The sequence below is a fragment of the Stegostoma tigrinum genome, chromosome 7 (genome assembly GCF_030684315.1).
Source record: "Stegostoma tigrinum isolate sSteTig4 chromosome 7, sSteTig4.hap1, whole genome shotgun sequence".
NCBI classification, from domain to species: domain Eukaryota; kingdom Metazoa; phylum Chordata; class Chondrichthyes; order Orectolobiformes; family Stegostomatidae; genus Stegostoma; species Stegostoma tigrinum.
Window position 1 is genome coordinate 71,177,894 of NC_081360.1, and position 20,217 is coordinate 71,198,110.

At 38.6% G+C, this 20,217-nt stretch overlaps 1 protein-coding gene across 12 annotated transcripts in view; it reads right to left on the bottom strand.

Moving 5' to 3' along the window:
- The window catches only part of nckap5l (NCK-associated protein 5-like), a 752,792-nt gene that overhangs the window by 39,139 nt on the left and 693,436 nt on the right, over positions 1-20,217 (bottom strand). For 11 of the 12 annotated variants that reach the window (XM_059647402.1, XM_059647401.1, XM_059647405.1 and 8 more), the window contains 4 exons: positions 18,097-18,414; positions 16,959-17,113; positions 2,911-3,040; positions 1,657-1,829 (listed from right to left, as the gene is read on the bottom strand). In XM_059647402.1, coding sequence (XP_059503385.1) covers positions 1,657-1,829; positions 2,911-3,040; positions 16,959-17,113; positions 18,097-18,414 — 776 coding nt within the window. Of the gene's footprint in view, positions 1-990; positions 1,054-1,656; positions 1,830-2,910; positions 3,041-16,958; positions 17,114-18,096; positions 18,415-20,217 lie in introns of all 12 variants that reach the window. The other variant, XM_059647406.1, reaches the window with a different exon arrangement.

Below are 20,217 nucleotides of genomic sequence, written 5' to 3' on the forward strand. Positions count from 1 at the left end.
TTTACGTCCCCATTCAGTTGCTAAATTTCCCAGACACTCGAAACAGCCCACGGCATTTGTGTCAAAACTTCAAGTAAAACCTGAGGCACACAGCCTCATTAAAATACTTGGGGTCCAATTAGGAACTGCAAACTCTCTATGACTAATCCTGTGCACTTTCTAGTAGTCTAAAATCTTCTCACCGAACCTTTCCACTTGATTATAGGTTTAAAAATGTGGGTATTTTTATGCGTTCAGTTTGCAAAGTAAAATTATTGGATATTTGGAAGCTTAAAATCAGCTTTTCTGCGATTTCTGAAAACTATTCTAGTTCTTCCATGTTATAATCTTGAGGGGAGGAATGAAATTCTTCCCCATGATCAATGTAACTGGAGGAAATTACAACTCATTTAAGACTGAATATTCAGCAATCAGCCTGACAACACACAGTGAGTTCAAAAAAGAACAAGCAGAGAAGTAGAGATTTATTACATAATTTAAATGTAAAGTTTGGTTGTCTGGTACACCACAAACATGGGGAAGGTGTGAAAAGTAAATCTTTGGAGGTAACGGTGCAGGGGAAAGAGCAGAAGTGATTGCTTGAGACACTACAGTGATATTAAGACAAGAAAGATTATATCTAACTGAATCTAGTTCCAATAAAGCCAGACAATGGGGAACAAGTTTCAAAAAGGAGAGATGACTGATGTATCAAAGATTACATGTAAGTTGAGAAGGATGGGGAATCACGTCACAATCAGAAATCTCAGTTTTTCACTTTGAATATTGTTTGGGATATTTTAATACCTTGGGATGGAATGGATTGGAAAGATTCAAACACAGAATTACATGAGAGATGGGTGTGAATTTGGGAGGCGTAACAATTTCGAGGAGTTTGGAAATGAAGAAGGAGGTGCCAACTGGACAGTTGCTTGCAAGGTCAGAGCAGTGCTTTTTTTGCTTTTGCTGAGGTAGGAGAGATGGTAACTTGCAAGGGGAGGGGAATAGTACCTGAATAGTTGGAACCAATTACAATCGAGTAGAAATGGAGAGGACGTTATCCAACAGTTTTGACTGTAACAAAATACATGGGACAATAAATAAATCAGCATTGAAAATAAATCAAATCTGGATGGTCAGTTGTTTCAACATAACAAATGAAAGGACCAATTTAACTGCCAATAGAAATGATATAACAGGGAAATTACCACGACAAATAAAATAATATAATGTTTTATTGGATAGTGAATTGCTACTATTACAAAAAATAGATAATTAAAAACAAAATTACAGTGAGGGTAGATGCAAACTCAGCCAGAAATCAAGATCATTTTCATTTGCTTGTGTCTGATATTACCAGAAAACATACACAATCTACCATTTTCAGCATTTTGATGAAATGTCATCAATATTAATGTGGTTTCTCTCTTCAGGTACTGCCTGTCTTCCTGAGTCTTTCTGGTGTTTTCTATTTATATTGCAGATTCCCAGTACCTATACTATTTGAGATTTATTTTCACAACTCTAGGCTGTTTTGGGAGTGACAATAGTTGTCTCAATGTTTCAGACATCCAAGCAACATCATTAAGATCAATTATTAAAAATAGAGAAATGTTGCATTGTTCATTATGAACTACTTATTCTAATGAAAACAAATACATTAAATTACATACTTACATTTGGAATAGCACCAAGCTTGCCGTTGTTACTTAGGTCACTATGTAACTGCTTAACAACAAATTGTTGCATTTCCTTTCCACAATGCATGTATAGGTTTTGCTGGCAGAAGCTAATAACTGTTGACGCAGTTCCAAAGCATGGGTAGTTGTCAATATGGTGTTGTTGATTTCCTGAAAGAAAGCAAATAGAGATTAAGTCTATAACACAAATATGGAACTTAATATCACATCATATCAGAGAACAAGATAGCACTAAAGGTCACTGATTAAGTTATGGGGAAATTAAGAGGGTTGTCTGGTTGACCGCCACTGAGAAAGGCATTGATCAGGATTCCATTTGGCTTCAAAATTTTATATTGCTCATAATAGCTGAGCCACTAACAAAGCAACAGTGAAAATATTTAAATATTTATTACTTTAAGCCTGCAAAATTTAATATTTTATTTAATCCCATTAAATTGGGCAATGTGGGCTGTTTAGCCAGGAAGTATTAAGTTTAGTTAAAGTCCAGTATAAGTTTGGCTCATCATTGGTCTACATTATACATTTATAATTAAGAAAAAAGGAAAGGCTAAATGAACCAATATGGTTCCAATGATGTCCGAACTCCTTTTGGATTTTGCAAAGTTCGGCTGGTAGTGTAGGTGGATACTTTCATCTGCCACCTTTACTGTTTCCAGAAGATGGGCAAAAGTTTCATTTGACCTCAACTTAATTGAAAAATCATCCACAGGAATTTAAGTGCTTTGTGCTTTAAGTAAATAAGAAGTACCTGAAATCTAAAAATGTGGTAATGTAAACAACTAAATAGAACCTATATTCAAAGACTACATATAAGAAAAGCATGGGGGGAGGGGGAATATGGAGGTGGAAAATGTATATTAATTTCTGAAATTTATGCTAGTGTAGCTTGTTTGAAGAAAGTGGGTGTAATAAAAAGAAACAAATAGATTAAAAGTGGTTAATCTAAATAATGATAAAAAGATCAAACCAATTTTCCTGGTGTATTCACAGGACATTAATAATCTTTTCACTTCTACAAATGTGTGTGTTGCATTTAAGTCATTGATGTGATTTTCAGGAATGCTCCTACTATTACTTTTTGAAAATGAGCCAAAGTAAACTTGTACTGGAATAGGGCTACAGACTGTAATGAGGTATTAAGAGAATTTACCGTGCCCAAAGAATATTTCTTGCTGGAGGAACTAGTAACTGTTTAAGGTTAAGATATAAGATTTTACAATTAGTTTACCATGCTTGCTGTTTTTCATTTTGTTGAATAATTCCTTACGCTCAGTCCCGGTCTCATCTATCCTGAATTCTGCTTCTGTTTCATTGTCACTGCTACTGGAAGACTGTGAGCATAGATGCATTGCTTGCCACTGCAAAAAAAAATTGTACAGCTGATAGAACATGTCAATTCATTTCATTTGGATGCTTTCATTATGTTTTGCCAAACGGTTTCTATTTTGCTTTAGAGGGAGAAAAATATAAGTTTCAGAACTAGTACAGTAGCTCTTCAGAAATTTGTTGACAAGCATATTGATATATTTTGCTGAAAATATGTATTTCACGTTTGTTTTACCAACACTGGCATTATCTAGCAAATGGATTCTTAGAATTTTAATTTCAAGTAATTTTTGTTAAATATGTTCAGAAATAGAATTAAAATGTTCTAAGCCAAAACCTTTGTTTATTCTAATAGAGGGCAATATTTCAATAGACTGTTATGCTATTTTAGCAGAGTTTTGCATAAATTAGAAACACAGCTGTGGGATTTATCTACAATTTTAAGTTTGGATTATAGCAGCAATAAAATTCTTTTTAATAGAAGCTTACAACCCAACTAGTCATGCATATTAATTATTACACTATGATAAGATGATCAGCACTTCCTCATGACAATCTTTTCAAGAGCAGTAGGGATGGCCAAGAAGCCAGTCATAAAAATCCTTACATTTAACAATGAATGATAATACAATGTACATTGGTATGTGCATGTACTTAGCAAAAAGACAGTTGCACTATAATTTAACTAATTATTTGCAAAACAAATCAGTTTAATCATTTATCTGATAGACAGTACATGGTTCCTTTTTTTTGTTTTCTAACTTCTGTACTTAGTTTGGTATGCATATCTCTAGCATGGAAAGAAGGATTGAGAGTTCATGACTCCAACATAGTTGTTCTAAGATGACACACAGGAACGAATAATCAATTTGAAGTCACAGGTAATTTAAATGCTGCAAGATTAACTAAACAAATGTGACTTGAAAATAACTTTTGTTTTTAAATAAGTAGACTTAAAAACATCTTTTTCACTGCAGTACTCACTGATGGCCTTTCAGTAATTAGCCCTTTACATGGGTCCATAGTCTCAGAAACTTTAATATTAATCTATTAAAATAAGTGATAAATTAATGGTCCCAATTATGTCTTTATTTGAGATCAGCATCACAGAGGCTACCTCATTACAATGTGTCAGAACAAACCTTTCTCAAATGGTTACAGAAAACAAAAGGTATGATTTAAGTGATTATCACATAATGTATGCTAATTATAATCATAATCTAAATAGATATCAAAGTCATTATTTGAGTAATGCTCCAATGTGGAATTCATTAGATAAACTTTATTAAGATAAGGGCCCAATTTCTCTAGACGCACCATTCTTTTAATAAAACATTACCACGAAAGCTCACAGTTTTTACAAAATCACACCAAATACAAGATCTTCACTTTGTTACATTTTATCACTTTTTAGGATTGCTTTACTAAAAGCTATTGGGATGGGAGTGTCCACTCTTTGCTGCTTGTAACTAAGCTCTTTTAAAATGAGTTTCTGCAGTTCCTCGTGGTTTCAATTCCAGAGTGCATATCATCTATGCAGTGGCATGAAAAGAGGAATCCAATTTAACAGCCCAGAAGGACAGCTAATTTGGGAAATATAGAGGCAAGAGAAAACACACGATGGGAATTCTGAAGTCAAATTAAAACATTATATCTAGGCTGAGAGAATATGATGTAGACACTGAGTGTCAAAAGTCAAATTGCTCAATTCTCACATTTATGATCACAGAAACCAATTATAAAACAGAATAAATATTTATGGTTCAAAACATCCTTCATGCAGGTGACTGCTTCCAAATTAAATTTTGGTAAAGATCAGAGACAATACAATATGCAATCCTACCATCATTATGACGCTATATTTTTCCAGGCAAAATATTAAAATTGATCTATTATTATTCGGTTGCCTATCAAGACATGTTATCATAAACTACTGCACTCCACATTTTTGAACTAAATCATAGATAAATCAAAAGCCATAGAAAGCTAACTCTCTAATAAAAAAAACTTTTGTTTAGAACCAATTTTGGTAATCAAAGTAATGAAATTTACTGAACAATCTCTAGATAAAATATCACTACAAAATTCCAAATATGTAGCTTTTACTTTAATATTAATAAGAACCAACACAACATACACATGAATTAACAGGCAAAATGATGCTCCAACTAAAAAGGTAAATTTAACTTCAACATCTGAACCAGCAAAAATATATTTTCTGTAACTATCAGCATTCACATTACCCCATGCACAAATATGGTAGAAATAGCTACACAGTTCCACAATATGTGATTTTCTTCATGCAAGTGAGGTGTCCAACCAAACAATTTTCACTTTTCTGTTCACAAGTAAGATTAACATCAGTCAGGCACACTTCTATGAACCCAGGTCATGACAGAACTAGTGGTGCAACTTTTCAGAGTTCCTTTACATTCAACAAGTCAATAATGGACCAGTTTTCAGTTTGGCCATTTCTGGGAAAATACCCAGCTCTTTGGTATCACTAAGCCATTCATTCAGCTTTTCAGGCTTTAGACCCTTAAAGTCCACACACAATATCTGTAACAGTTTCTGTTTCCTTGTCTGCCAAACAGGAAGAGTGACCTCTTCCTGACAGTGATTTGCTTCTTCTCCTCACAACAGCTTTCTGCACTCCTTTTATGTCTCTGTCTGCTTTCTTTTTGTATCATCATCTGTGTGTTGATTGCAATGCCTCCTCTGCCTGCAGATCTTTTCCATGTTTGCCAGCTACAGAGTTTCTTTATAACTTCCTTCCTGTTGTTACTGGATAGTTTGGAGGATTGTTGTAGCTTGCAATGGGACATTGACAGGATGCAGACCTGGGCAAAGAAGTGGCAAGATGGAATTCAACCCAGAAAAGTGAGAAGTGATTCATTTTGGAAGGTCAAACGTGAATGCACAATACAGGGTTAATGGCACAATTCTTGGCAGTGTGGGGGAACAGAGGGATCTTGGGGTCCACGTCCATAGATCCCGCAGAGTTGCTACCCAAGTTGATAAGATTGTTAAGAAGGCATATGGTGTGTTGGCTTTCATTGCAGGGAAATTGAGTTTAAGAGCCACGAGGTGATGCTGCAGCTCTCTAAAACCTTGGGTAGACCACACCTCAAATATCATGATCAGTCCTGGCCACCTAATTATAGGAAAGATGTGGAAGCTTTAGAGAGGGTGCAGAGGAGATTTACCAGGATGCTGCCCAGACTGGAGGGCAGGTCTTATGTGGAAAGGTTGAGAAAGCTAGGGCTTTTCTCATTGGAGCGAAGGAGGATAAGAGGTGACTTGATAGAGGTGTACAAGATGATGAGAGGCATAGATAGAGTGGATACCCAGAGACTTTTTCCCAGGGTGGAAATGACTTTTACTTGGGGACATAATTTTAGGGTGATTAGAAGAAAGTTTAGGGGAGGTGTCAGAGGTAGGCTCTTTACACAGAGAGAGGTGGGTGCGTGGAATGTGCTGCTGGCAGTGGTAGTAGAGTCAAACACATTAGGGACATGGATGATAGTAAACTGTAAGGTATGCTGGGTAGATTGATCTTAGAGTAGGATAATAGGTCGGCACAACATTGTGGACCGAACAGCCTGTACTGTGCTGCACTGTTCTATGTCCTACGAGGAAAGATTAGCATGGCTAAAGAGCTGGTGTACGAGGGAGAACTTTAGATTTTGGGATAGCTTCTAGTTTATGTGGCACCTGTACAAGCTGGACAGATTGTTTATGAACCAGAATGGATCCAGTATTCCTGCTGGAAGGTTTGCCCATGCTGGTGGGAAAATTTTAAACTAATCTTGCAGGAGGATGGGCATGGGGTAGATGTAATATTGGGAGCAAGGTCTAATCAGATATAGAAGGAGGAGTGCAAGGTCAGTCCTGCAGTTGGAAAAGGCATGGCCAGGATAAGGCACATAGAATGTGAAACTGTATTGATTTTACTGTAAGGAACTTGATTGGTAAGGTGGATGAACTCAGGGCATTGATGAACACGTGGGAATATGATATCAATGCAATTGGTGAAGCATAGTTGAAGGAAGGTCTGGCAGCTTAGCATTCCAGGGTATAGAAGTTTCAGGCATGAAAGTGGAGATGTGAGGGAGGTGGAGCTATTGCATTATTGATAAAGGAGGCCATCACGGCAGTAATGAGGGAACATGTCCAGGAAGGTTTTTCAAATGAGACAGTCTGGGTAGTTTAGAAATAAAAATAAAGGGATATTTACCTTGTTGGGATTATACTGCAGGCCTCCCAACAGTCAGAAGGTGATACAGCACCAGGTAAGCAGGCAAATCACAGAAAGGTATGACAGAATCAGGGTTACACTTGATGGCTAACATTGACTGGGGTTGCCTTAGCGTGAAAGAATTAGGCAAGGTGAAATTGTTAAGGTGCATCCAGGAGAGATTTTTGTGCCAATACATAGAAAGTCCTACCAGACATGGGGCAGTATTAGTCCTAATTCTTGGGAATGTCACCGGTCAAGTGCTAGATATCTCAGTGGGTGAGCATTTTGGGGTTAGCGACCATAACTCAAGGTTTCAAAGTCATAACGGAATGGGATACACATAGTACAGAGGTTGAGTGTCTAAATTGGGCAAAGGCTGATTTCAGTATCATTAAACAGGTTCTTCCAAATATAGACGAGGAGTATTTACCTTCAGGTGCATCTTCATTTGGAAAGAGCCTTTTAAAAGTAGTGTAGTGAGAATTCAGGACTAATATGTTCCTCTAAGAGTGAAGGGCAAGGGCAGCAGATCCACGGAACACTGGATTTCAAGAGATGTTGAGAATTTGATGAAGTAAAAGAAGAAAGTATGCGTCAGGTACAGTGTGTTAAAAAGAGGGGAGACCCTTCAAAAGTACAGCCTGTAGGAGGTTGCTTTAAAAGGTATTTAGGAGGCCACAAAATATCTTTGACAGGTGGGAGCAGGAAAACCCAAGACCTTTTGCAAGTATATTAAGAGGAAGGGAATTACTAGGGAAAGGGTGGGACCTATTAGATATCAAAGAGGCAAACGGTTCATTGAGCAATACGTATGGTTTTCTTAAATGAATATTTCTCATCTGTATTCACAGAGGAGAAATACATTGTAGCTGGTGATTTTACTTGGGATTGTGAGCTTCTAGAACACGTTAAAATTAATGAGGAGGAGATATTAGACACGTTAACAGGCATTCAGGTGCACAAATCTCCAGGGGCTAAGGATACGTACCATCCTGCTGTGGATGGCAAGGGAGGAGATTGCTGGGGTGCTAGTGGAGACATTTAATACTTTGTTGGGCACTGTTGAAGTGCCAGATGACTGGAGGATAGCTAAAGTGGTTCCTTTCTTTAAGGAGGGCTGCAGATATAGAGCAGGTAATGATAGACTAGTCAGTTTGATGTCAGTGTTGGGGAAAACATTCTGAATATTGGAAAAATTTCTGAAGGACAAGATTAATCAATACTTGGAAAGGCAGGTATTGTTTAGAGGTAGTCAGCGCAGATTTGTTAAAGGGAGATTATGTCTAAATAATTTATGTAAGTCGTTAAGAAGGTGACTAAATAGATTAATGAGGGCAGCACAATGGTTAGGGTTTACATGGACTTCACTGAGGCCTGTGACAAGGTCCCACATGGAAGGCTGGTTCAAAAGGTAAGAGCCCATAGAATCTATGACAAGTTGAAAAATTGGATCCAAAATTGGCTTACAAATGGGAAGGTGATGGTGAAGGATTATTTGTTCTAACTGGAAGTCTATGACCAGCAGAGTACCACAGTGATCGCTGATGGAATGTTAATGTCTGTTAAGTGCATTAACAACTTGTATATGAATGTAGAAGGTTTATTCAATCAGTTTGCAGATAACACAAAAATTTGTGGTATTTTGATAGTGGGGAGGATGGTGTCAATGGGCAGAGCAATGACAGATGGAGTTCAATGCTGATAAGTGTGAAGTATTGCATTTTGGGAGTTCTAATAAAGGAAGGACATAAACAATGAATGGTAGCTTCGTCAGGAGTACTGAGGAACAATGGACTTTAGTGGACATGTCTATAGATCCCTGAAGGTGTCAGCAGAGGTAGACAAGGTGGTGAAGAAGGCACATAGGATGCTTATCTTCATTAGCCGGGACATAGAATATAGGAGCAAGGAAGTCTTATTACAACTTTATAAAACAATGCTGGGCCACAGATGGAATACTGCGTGCAGTCCTGCTTGTCACACTATCAGAGGGATGTAATTGCAACAGAGGGTGTAGAGGAGATTCATCAGGACGTTGCCCAGGATGAATAGTCTTAGTTATGAGGAGAGACTAGATGGACCTGGTTTGTATTCCTTGGAGCAGAGGGGGCTCAGGGGGCATCGGATTGAGGTACACAACATTAAAAGGGGCATAGCTAGAGCAGATTGTGAGAATCTGTTCCCCATGGCAGACATGTCTTAAGACCAGAGAGGAAGTGGTTCAAGAGGAGATCAGAGAATTTTTTTTCCACCCAGAGGGTGGTAGAAAAATGGATAAATGGAATGTGCTGCCTGAGAAGATTGTGGAGGTAAGTACTCTCACAAACTTTAGGAAGCATTTGGATGAGTACTTAAAATACTGGGGCATAGCAGGCTATAGAACAAATGTAGTTAAATGGATTGAGTGTGGTTTGGTGAACGTAGATATGGTGGGCTGACAGCCCTATAACCACTCTGTCTCTTTATCCTCTACTGAACTTAACAAGACTATAGGCAAAGCTATGACTTTCATTTCAGCTAAATCATTCTCTGGAAGTAAACCAATTCCATCCACAGGTAGTTTCTTAATGAACCCAACTACCACTAGTCCAGACTCCAACTGGACTTTCCACAATGGAACTTGGATGCAATCTTAAATTATCCATTTATCAACACACTGGCTTTCAGTGAACGTCCTAAAGGGAAAACTAAATCCTTCTCCAGCAAGAGGGTTTCAGTGGCTCCTGTATCATTTAAAATAGTTAACGGTCCTTCGAAGAAAAAGGCATTATGTCCCTTTAGGTAAAAATCCGTCATATCTCTCATCTGTCCTGTGTACTTGTTTTGCAGTCACAACACTGTCTCACTTCAGTCTTTTCATTGTAATTAAAGCTACAATCCAAAGCATGCGATTTTTCCCTCTGACTTTCCTTTTCAGGCTCATGCTTATGAATGTGAATAAGTCCCCTGGGGTCCCTTGCAACTTCCAGAATATTAAATGAATGTATCCCACCTTGTGGAAGCTTCCTCAACTTCCAATTTTCATCCCCATCCTCGGTATTTTCCCTGCTGATCTGAGGAGGAGATGTTGGAGCATTCTCACCAATCTGTTCTTTACCCTGGCTACTAAACTTTCTTTTCACAGTCCCATTTTCTATCCCTTTCAAATTTCTGGGCTTACAGGCAAAAGGAGATTTATTTTTATGGATTAGCTCAATCGTGAACCATTATTACTGCTTGTTTAGAATTTGCAATTTTTTTTGTTCTCAGCAGGTGCAATTACTACAGAAGATAATGAGCTCTTAAAATCTTCTAAGAGAATAACCTCTCTAAGAGCTTCACACATGGTTTCAGCTTCTCATGCTCAGATCCACCTTTGCTTAGCCATTTTGAATTCAATATTGATTTACCCAGGCTGTTTCCTTAAATTCTGCGAATGTTGCCTATATGCCTCAGGCACTAAGCCATATGCAGCCAAGAGTTTTGTTTACAACATCAGAATCACAGGAAATCTCATCTGATCGTGAAGCATAAATTCTCTGTGCTTTACCTACGAATTTACTCTGCATGAGCAATGTCAAGACCTCTTCTGCCCAATTCATTTGTATAGCCAATTTCTCAAATGACATGAAGGATGCCTTCACAACCTTTTCCTAAAATTTCAGGAAAGCTTGTGCAAACTTTAACATTTCCTGAATGAAAAACAAAAGAACTGCAGATGCTGTAAATCAGGAACAAAAACAAAGTGCTGGAAGAGCTCAGCAGCTCCGGCAGCATCTGTGAAGAAAAGAATCAGAATTAGCATTTCAGGTCTGGTGAGGAAGCGTCACCGGACCCGAAACGTTAATTCTGATTTTCTTCCATCACAGATTCTGCCAGACCTGTTGAGCTTTTCCATTTCTTTAATGAACGTCAAGGGTAACTCACGTTCTCCCTCCTGGAGCCAATGTTAGCATTTGACATATTCTCATTCCACTACATTATTTTAAGCTCATGATCCATTATTTGATGATTTTTGTGCAGTTCTAATTCTAGTCATTGAGTCATACAGGGGGTATTTTTCCATCATGTGTGGTGAGCAGAGCAATGGCTGAAATAATCCAGTAACAGAGGTCACCATGATACTACATGTAGATGTCAGGATAGCTGAAGCTCTACTTGAGAATTAAGATAATTCAGATGACGTGTTTGGCATATATTCATTAATTGACGGTCAGGATACACAGTTAACTAAGTTAGCACAGCCAGCTTACACTGAAGCTGAGACTAAAGGAGTTCCAGAGAGTTAATTAAAAACAGTTCTGATGAAGTAGTAGAGGCATCGTCACAGAGCTGTGGATGAAGAATGAATAGATGTACATCAAATCATGGTACCGTCTAGGTATCACTAGGTAGCACCTGAAATTTCAATGGCAGGGCATATAAGAATATGGAAAATGAAGGCATTGGTAAAGAAGTATTTTACATGGATGAGACTTAATAAAGATGCAGTGTAGTCCTTTAAATTATGTCAGGTAGTAGGAAGGCTTCAACATGTAATTAAACTAGTACCTTTGATAGCCATACCAGTTTTTTAAGAACCATTCAGTTAAAGGTGTCAGTGGATTGTGGAGGTCCATCACTGAAAATGAAAGCAGGTCATCAATACCTCCTAACAATAATGGATGGGACAACCCAATTTCCAAAAGCTATTCCTTTGAGAACAATTACAGCTAGGGGAAGTAGTGGAAAAGTTAATACGGTTCTTTATTCGGTATGGACTACCAATTGACATACAATCTGATCAGGATTCTAAACTTACATCTGAAGCTTTACAGGAAAGCATTTGGGAATAAAACAATTGAAATCAGCTTTGTATCATCTGAAAATACAGGGCTGCATCAGTTTCTCAAAACCACAATTAAGGTACACTGTCACAAATACTCACAGGACTGAGACAAGGTTAGAGCCCAAGTGTATACTCTGTCAGAGCTCACAGATTTTGCACTATCCAGTGCCTGCAACCATTTGTTGATATCAATGGAGCGAATTAAATTGGCTGAAAATGGCATCTGTGATACTAGGGAAATCAGGAGGAGGCTGAGGTGGATTACTTACTCGGCATCTCTGGCAAGCGCTTCAGCCTTATCTTTTTCACGAACACAAAGGGTCCTATCATTGAATGAAGATGGGGATGTTTCTGCAGCCTCCTCCTCCTCCTCTCATATGCCAAACTGTCCACCACAATTCACAACTGGATCTAGCTGGACTGTATGATCCACTGGTTGTGGGATCACTTAGTTCAGAATATCACTTGCTGCTGATGCTGTTTGGGACGCAAGTGGTTCTGTGTTGAAGTTTCATGAGGTAGACCCATTATTTTCAGGCATGTCTAATGCTGTTCCTGCTGTGCCCTCCTGCACTCTTCATAAAACCAGGGTTGATCCCCTAGCTTGATGGTAACAGTAAATTAGAGAAATAGAAATACAGAAACATGAGCACCAACAGGCCATTTGGCCCTTCAAGACTGCTTGGTCATTCATTACGATCATGGCTGATCATCCAACTCAATAGTCTGTTCCAGTTTCTCCCCATATACTTTTATCCCTTTAGCACTAACTGCTATATCCAATTCCTTCTTGAAATTATACAATGTTTTGCTCTCAACTGCTTTCTGAAGTAGCAAATTCCACAGGTTCACCACTCTCTTCATGATCTCTCTCTCTCTCTCAGTCCTGTATGGTTTATCCTGTTTCATTAGATGGTGGCCCCCGGTTCTGGACAGTCATGGCATGAGGAGCATCTTTCCTGCAACCACCCTGCTTGGTTCTATGAGAAATTTTAGGTTTCTATGAGATCCATCCTCATTTTTCTGAACTCTAGCAAATATAATGCTAATCAATTTAACACCTCTTCATGCATCAGTCCCTCCATCCCAGGAATCAGTGTGTTATAACTTCACTAGGCTCCCTCTATAGCAAGAACATCCTTCTTCAATTGGGAGAGCTAAACCGCACACAATATTCCATCTGTGGTCTCAACAAGGCCCTGCATAATTGCAGCAAGACATCTCTGTTCCTGTAGTCAATTTGTTTCCCGGTGAGGGCCAGCGTACCATTTGCTTTCTTTACCACCTGCTGCAGCTGCATGCTTACCCTCAGTGACTGAAGTACAAGAACACCCAGGTCTCAGTGTGAGTTTCCCTCTGTCAATTTATAGTTATTCTGATAATAATCCGTTTTGCTTTTGCTGCCGAAGATAACCTCACAGTTACCACATTATGTCGCATCTGTCTCATCCTCCCAGCTTTGCATCAACTGAAAATTTGGAGAGGTTGCATTTAGTTTCCTCATCCAAATCATTAACATATTGTGAATAGCTGAAGTGCTAGCAGTGATCCCTGTAATATCCCAATAGCCACTGCCTGCCATTTGGAAAAAAAGACCCGTTTATTCCTGCAGGCATAGTAGGAACTGCAGATGCTGGAGAATCTGAGATAACAAGGTGTGGAACTGGATGAACACAGCAGGCCAAGCAGCATCACAGGAGCAGGAAAGCTGATGTTTCGGGCCTAGACCCTTCTTCAGAAAAGGGTCGAGGCCCGAAACGTCAAGCTTTCCTGCTTCTCTGACGCTGCTTGGCCTGCTGTGCTCATCCAGTTCTACACCTTGTTATCCTGTTTATTCCTACTCCTGTTTCCTGTCAAGCTGTTTTCTATCTATCTCAAAACCACTATCAATCCCATGTTAATTAATGTTACACACTAACCTCTCATGTGGGGCTGTATTGAAAGTCATCTGAAAGTCCAAATAAACCACATACACTGGCTCCCCCTCATCAACTTTACTAGTTACATTCTAAAGGAATTTCTATTGATTTGTCAAGCACGAGCTCCCTTTCACAAATCCATTCTGACTCAGTACAATCCTGCCACTGTTTTCCAAATGCTATTCTATTAATATTTTTATAACAGGCTGTAGCATTTTCCTCATACAGATGTGAGGCTGAATGGCTTATAATTCCCAGTTTTCTCTCTGCCTCTTAACTTAAAGTCAGAAATCACACGACGCCAGGTCATAGTCCAACAGGTTTATTTAAAATCACAAGCTTTTGGTGGGCTGCTCCTGAATAAGGAACAGCACTCATAATTTTAAATAAACCTGTTGGACTATAACCTGGTGCCATGTGAATTCTGACTTTGTCCACCCCAGTCCAACACTGCATTTTCACATCATCTCTTCTTAAATACAGGGGTTATTTAGTCACCATATCTTTGAAAACTGTATATCAGTCTATGAGTTTACAGATTGTGGTGAACACATTCTGCTGCTGCCAATGGCCCAAAACACTTCATGGATGTCCAGTCTCGAATTGCTGTTTGAAATCTATGCCATCTAACACTGTGATAATACCATACTAAATGCTGGAGGATATCCTCAATGTGAAGACGTGGCTTTGTCTCCACAAGGACTTTGTGGTGGATGATCCTACTGAAACTGCCATGGACAGATGCATCTGCCATTCAGCAGACAGACGGATGAGGATGAGATAAAGTGGGTTTTTCTGTCTCATTGGTTCCCTCTCCACCTGCCACAGATGCAGATTTTTTTTTTCCTTATTCGTTGACGGAATGAGGGTGTTGCTGATTAGGCAGCATTTTTTGCCCATCCCTATTTAGCCAGAGGGCAACTTAGAGTCAACCACATTGCTGTGGGTCTGGAGTCACATGTAGGCCAGACCAGGAAAGAATGGCAGTTTCTTTCTCAAACAGGCATTAATGAACCAGATGGGTTTTTCCCAACAATCAACAATGGATTCATGGTCATCATTCGATTCTTAATTCCAGATATCTATTGAATCAAAATCGACCATCTGCCATGGTGGGATTCAAACCTCGGCCTCCAGAATGTTATCTGAGTCCCTGGATTAACAGTCCAGTGATAATACCGCTAGGCCATGACCTCTCCAGATATGTTTAGCAGCTATGTCCTTTAGGATTTGGTCAGTACCAGTGTTGTTAACCCACTCTTGATGATAGACAGATTGTCACCCAGAGTACACTCTGCACTGTTGTTACCCTGAGTGCTTGGTCCAAGTGCTGTTCAACATGGAAGAATATGAACTTGAATGTCAGAAGGATGGGGAAGCATTAATGGCAGTAGGTGGTAATCAGCAGGAGGTTTCCTTGTCCTGATACCATCGGGTTTCATGGGGTTTGCAGTTAAATAAATGCTGCAACTAAGTCACAGAGAACAAGAAACTTTCACTTTCTGAAAATACATTACAAATCATCTTTCAGAATTGTGTTTTTTTGGATTCCCAATGTTTAAGATTTAGAAGCAGATGCCATTAGTTACAAACATCCTTAAAACTTAGTCTCCATACTTTCACAGAAAGAATTTGGAAATAAAAGTAAACTCACCTCAGGGCTCATAAGACAAATCACTCAATTGACTGCACACAAATGATCATCTTATGACAAAATAATAATGGCTATGGCGTGCTAAAAGCCAACAACATGGAAAGGAACTAAGATACCGTAAAAAGAAGCAATAATGCTCAAGTTGTTAAGTTTCCTATGTCATTGTCTGCAACATATTTGATATTGGCTTGGATTTCAATTTCAGCAACAGGCAAGCATCACCAACTACATTTTACACCAGTACTTGACTACAGACTTTTTTGTAGGTTTTGCAATTTAAAAGCTTCATTGTACAATTTACTATTATAGAATTAATTCAGTAATGCAAATCATAGCTATTTATAATATCCAGAAATCAATAACTCCCAAGTAAATTCTGCTTATCACGCTTTTTATGTTCATAATTATGTTGATTGTATTTTCAATGATAATGATGGAATGTATTATGTGCAAATATAAGCTATGCAATATTTGTTTGCTTATGTGATGACATTTTTCACCCGTAGTTATTTGGCACACATGTAGAATACCACAGACACATATTATCTTGTCACATACAATGGATAATACTTTGCATTTTGCTTCAGGAAGGGAAGACATTGAAGGGTAAAAGCCAACCATAAACTATGAGGGTGAAGCCTGAGCACTTTTATAAATATCAACTGCCACTCTGCAATATGTCATTACAAGGAAAAAAAAACACTTGCTAATATTTTTCTGTGCAATGTATATAAACACTTAACAAGACTTTGCTTTGTAGTTTTCTATTGTCATACTTTCTAGCTAAAGGTTCATGTCTGAGTGGGACAGAATTGAATTACATGGCTTAAATGACAATGGAATCGTGAATTTGTTTCACTGCTACAGGAAAATATCACTGCTTGTGTACAGAGAATAATGGATATCAATGTGACTGAAAAATGATAACATAAGCAAGGGTTCAAAAATGTCAAGAAGTGAAAGCAAAGCTCAAGCACTTCTGTCTGTCACCTGAAAGTCAAGTGAGATTACAGCCTTGAAATCACATCAAGTCACCTGCCTTTTCTGATACATCCAGTTTATATATTAAATAAGGAATTTATTCAGCTTTGAGACAATTTTTGAGCTTGCAACTATACTCTCAAGATGTATTTTGTATGTTTTCCTCTTTCGTAATGGTTTAATGATGTGATCTTCTTAACAAAACTTGACTGAGAAGTTGTCAAAATGACAATTTATATCTAATACATATTCCTAAACAGAAATTACATGAGAGGCATTAAAGGCCTCTCATGAATTAAAACACATTTTTAAAAACTTTAAACATAAGGAGCACTTCAATTCTGCATACCTGTGTACCCAGTACTTGAGAGCTGCCTGGTTGCTGGAAATCTTTCATTCTCTCTGGCAAGTTTGAATGTTCACTTTTACAAATATTTGGAAGTTGGGCAGGAAGACAATGCTGGTTCACGTCATCTTGTACTTTATATTTAGGCTGCAGGAAACCTAGAATAGAATTGTATCATTAATTTACTTCAACTAACCCTTTATAAAGAACAAAGTTACTCTTTCTGATAAGGGCAAATGCTCAACATAATTATTAGGCTATTAATAGAATTTAACTTTTAAATTATTTATCTTGATATATTATTCTTGGTAAAATAATTGTTAACTGTACACTAAAAATACAGTTCTACTAAGAATGCATTCAGTGTTCTCTACAGATGTGCTCAGAAAATAAAGTCAGCTCGCAAGTAATCAGGTCGCAAACATAGACACACCGACTATCTGGTTTACAATATCTTGCAATGTTGACATCTTGACATGTTAATTAAGAGACTGTACTCTGCCATTGTCAGTATGCTGACGTCGTGCAACCAGATCACTACAGACTTTTCCTATTACCCAGTCTTCATAAAACAATCCATTGCTCGTGGATTCCATTCAATTTGTTATAATGACAGCATTTAATCACGTAGCCTGCACTATATCAGAAATAAGGTCACATACGTGACCGTTGAGCTGTGCAGGAGATAATGTATGGCTGAGGTTTCTCACACAAGCTGCTCACAAATACACGCATTATCAGTACGAATACTCAAGAGAAAAGGAACATTGTTTAAGTTATGTGCATGTGGTATTGCTCAATTTATATTGCTATACGATGATAATGCAATATAAACTTCAAATTAAAGTACAATGAAATTACATGATAAAGCCACCACTGATGCACTAATTATTTTATCAGAAATTGTTCACGCTGCATGAGTTAATTTTGAGATTTTTACATTAAAATTTTAATATGAATACAGTAGATGCCAATGGATTTAAAATTCTGCCAATTGCCTCCTTGTAGACTTCATACTGATAAGCTTTGCTGGCAGGAACTCACATTCCACAAGTTAATTAATCTCTTTATTCCATGACCTGTTATCACACTGTGCAGAGATTTAGGAATGTGACTTGCTAAAAGTACATTTGACATTTACCTGCTGGAGATGGCTTCGGAAGGCAACTTTGAAATGCCTGCACAGCCTTTGCTGACACTGTAGGATCTGATGTTGAATGGCCAATCATGTCTGGCCCAGGATTGCTGTATTCAGCTCTGCAAGGCACTTCTCGCTCAAGTGTTTTTGCTTTTTGAGAAGCGTTGATCAGATGGTGTGCTTCCTGCAGGGATAAGGAAATGTCGCATTCAAGGTAGGATTTTGTTTTGGGAACATGCCTTCCTGTTGCCCGGTTCGTAGAATCTGGAAGAGGAAACGTTCCAATTCCACTGTCCAATGTTCTCATCTGACAGCTGGACCCTGAGTTAGAGGAAGAATATGAGTGGTTGGAGGAATTGGAAATATTGGCAATTTCAGGCAACAAAATGCGTGACAGCAGGGAAGAACAACTTGGATAGATTTGCTAATGGGACAAATACTATAAGTAAAAAAATCCATCAAAATACTGATGCAAGCATTCTCACAATGAAATTGTGCAAAGCAAAATAGACAGTGATTACTCAATGTTTTTAGTTTTAAAATGCATTACTCATGTTTACCTTTTTCACAGAAATACAAAAGACACTTTCTTTATCTGCCCAGATATACAGGTGTGAAGCAACTTATTCCATCTGCAGCTGAAGCCCTCTTCCATGTTACCTCCTGACTTGGCTATTCTAATGCATTCCTGGATGGTTTCTGTCTTTTATCCAACCACTGCACAATCCCCATAACTGTAACAATTCATATTAATACAACACTTACACCTCATTTTCAGCCACTTCACTGGAATGTAACGAAGTAAATATCTGACACTAATCTATGTCAGGAAATATTAGGCCACATGGGAAAAAGTTTGAGCAAAGAGGTAGGTTTTGAGAAGTGTCTTAAAGTAAGTCGAAGCAGCAATTTGTAAGATGAGAAGTTCAGAGCTTTGGGCCTTTGCAGCTGAAGACATGGCCATCCAAGGTGGAGCAAGTACAAACTGGGCATGCTTATGAAGTCATTCAAAGCCCGTCCAAAATTCTGATATTTTCATTCCAAGTTACATGAAGTCACATTCACCAAACACTTGGCTCCCAAATAAGCAACACCTGCATTTTAAAATTCTAATCCTTCCTATCAAATCCTGCCATTGCCTTGCCCCTCCTTATGTTTGTAACCTGATGTCGAGAGTAATGGACGTATGCATTTGGTTGAACCACTGCAGCATTATTAGGCTTAGTAATTTGCCTTGATTTACTGAAGTGTGGTGTAGTCTGTTGTTGCTGGTTTTCTCTATTGATGTTGACACTCCAAATTCCCTTACACATTTCACCCCTGTCAACCAAGTAGTAATAATTTTATAAGACTGCTGGTGCTACTGTCACGTTTACGGTGCACTCTGGGTAGGTTAGAATGAACAAGAACTTTTGTTAGGATTGTGAGAGACAGATGGAAGTTCGAGGTTGTATATTCTGACTATTTTCAACAATTCTTCCTGCAGCTTATCACAGCTTTTAAATGACTGTTAGGAGACAGTAAGGATTGCAGATGCTGGAAGCTAGCGTCAATAGTTGTGAAGCTGGAAAAGCACAGCAGGTCAGACAGCATCCAAGCAGCAGGGAAATCAATGTTTCAGTCTAAAACCTTTCGTCAGGACTTGGGAGGAAGTGAAGCCCAGAAATAAATAGAGGGAGGTGGGTGGGGCTGGTGTGGAGGGTAGGTGAGATGGAGGTAGGCAGATGCGGGTAGGACGTTATTGGGGTTGGTCAGTGGGAGGGTAGAGTGGATGGTCGATCAGAAGATGGACCGGTTGGTGTGGAGAGAATTTGAAGGTGAAGTCAATATTCAAGCAACTGGGATGTAATTTCCCAAGGCAAAATATTAGGTGTTGATCTTCCAGTTTGATTTTGGCCTCACTCTGACATTGGAGGAGACCAAGAATGGACATGTCACCAGGGGAGTGGGAACAAGAGTTAAAATGGATGGTAACCAGAAAATCGGGTTGGTTTGTGTGTGCAGAGCACAGGTGCTCACTGAACCGGTTTGAAGTCTGCATTTGGTCACCAACACACAGGACACCACATCGGGAGTAACGGATACAGTAGATGAGGTTAGATGAAGTGCAGGTGAATCTTTGCT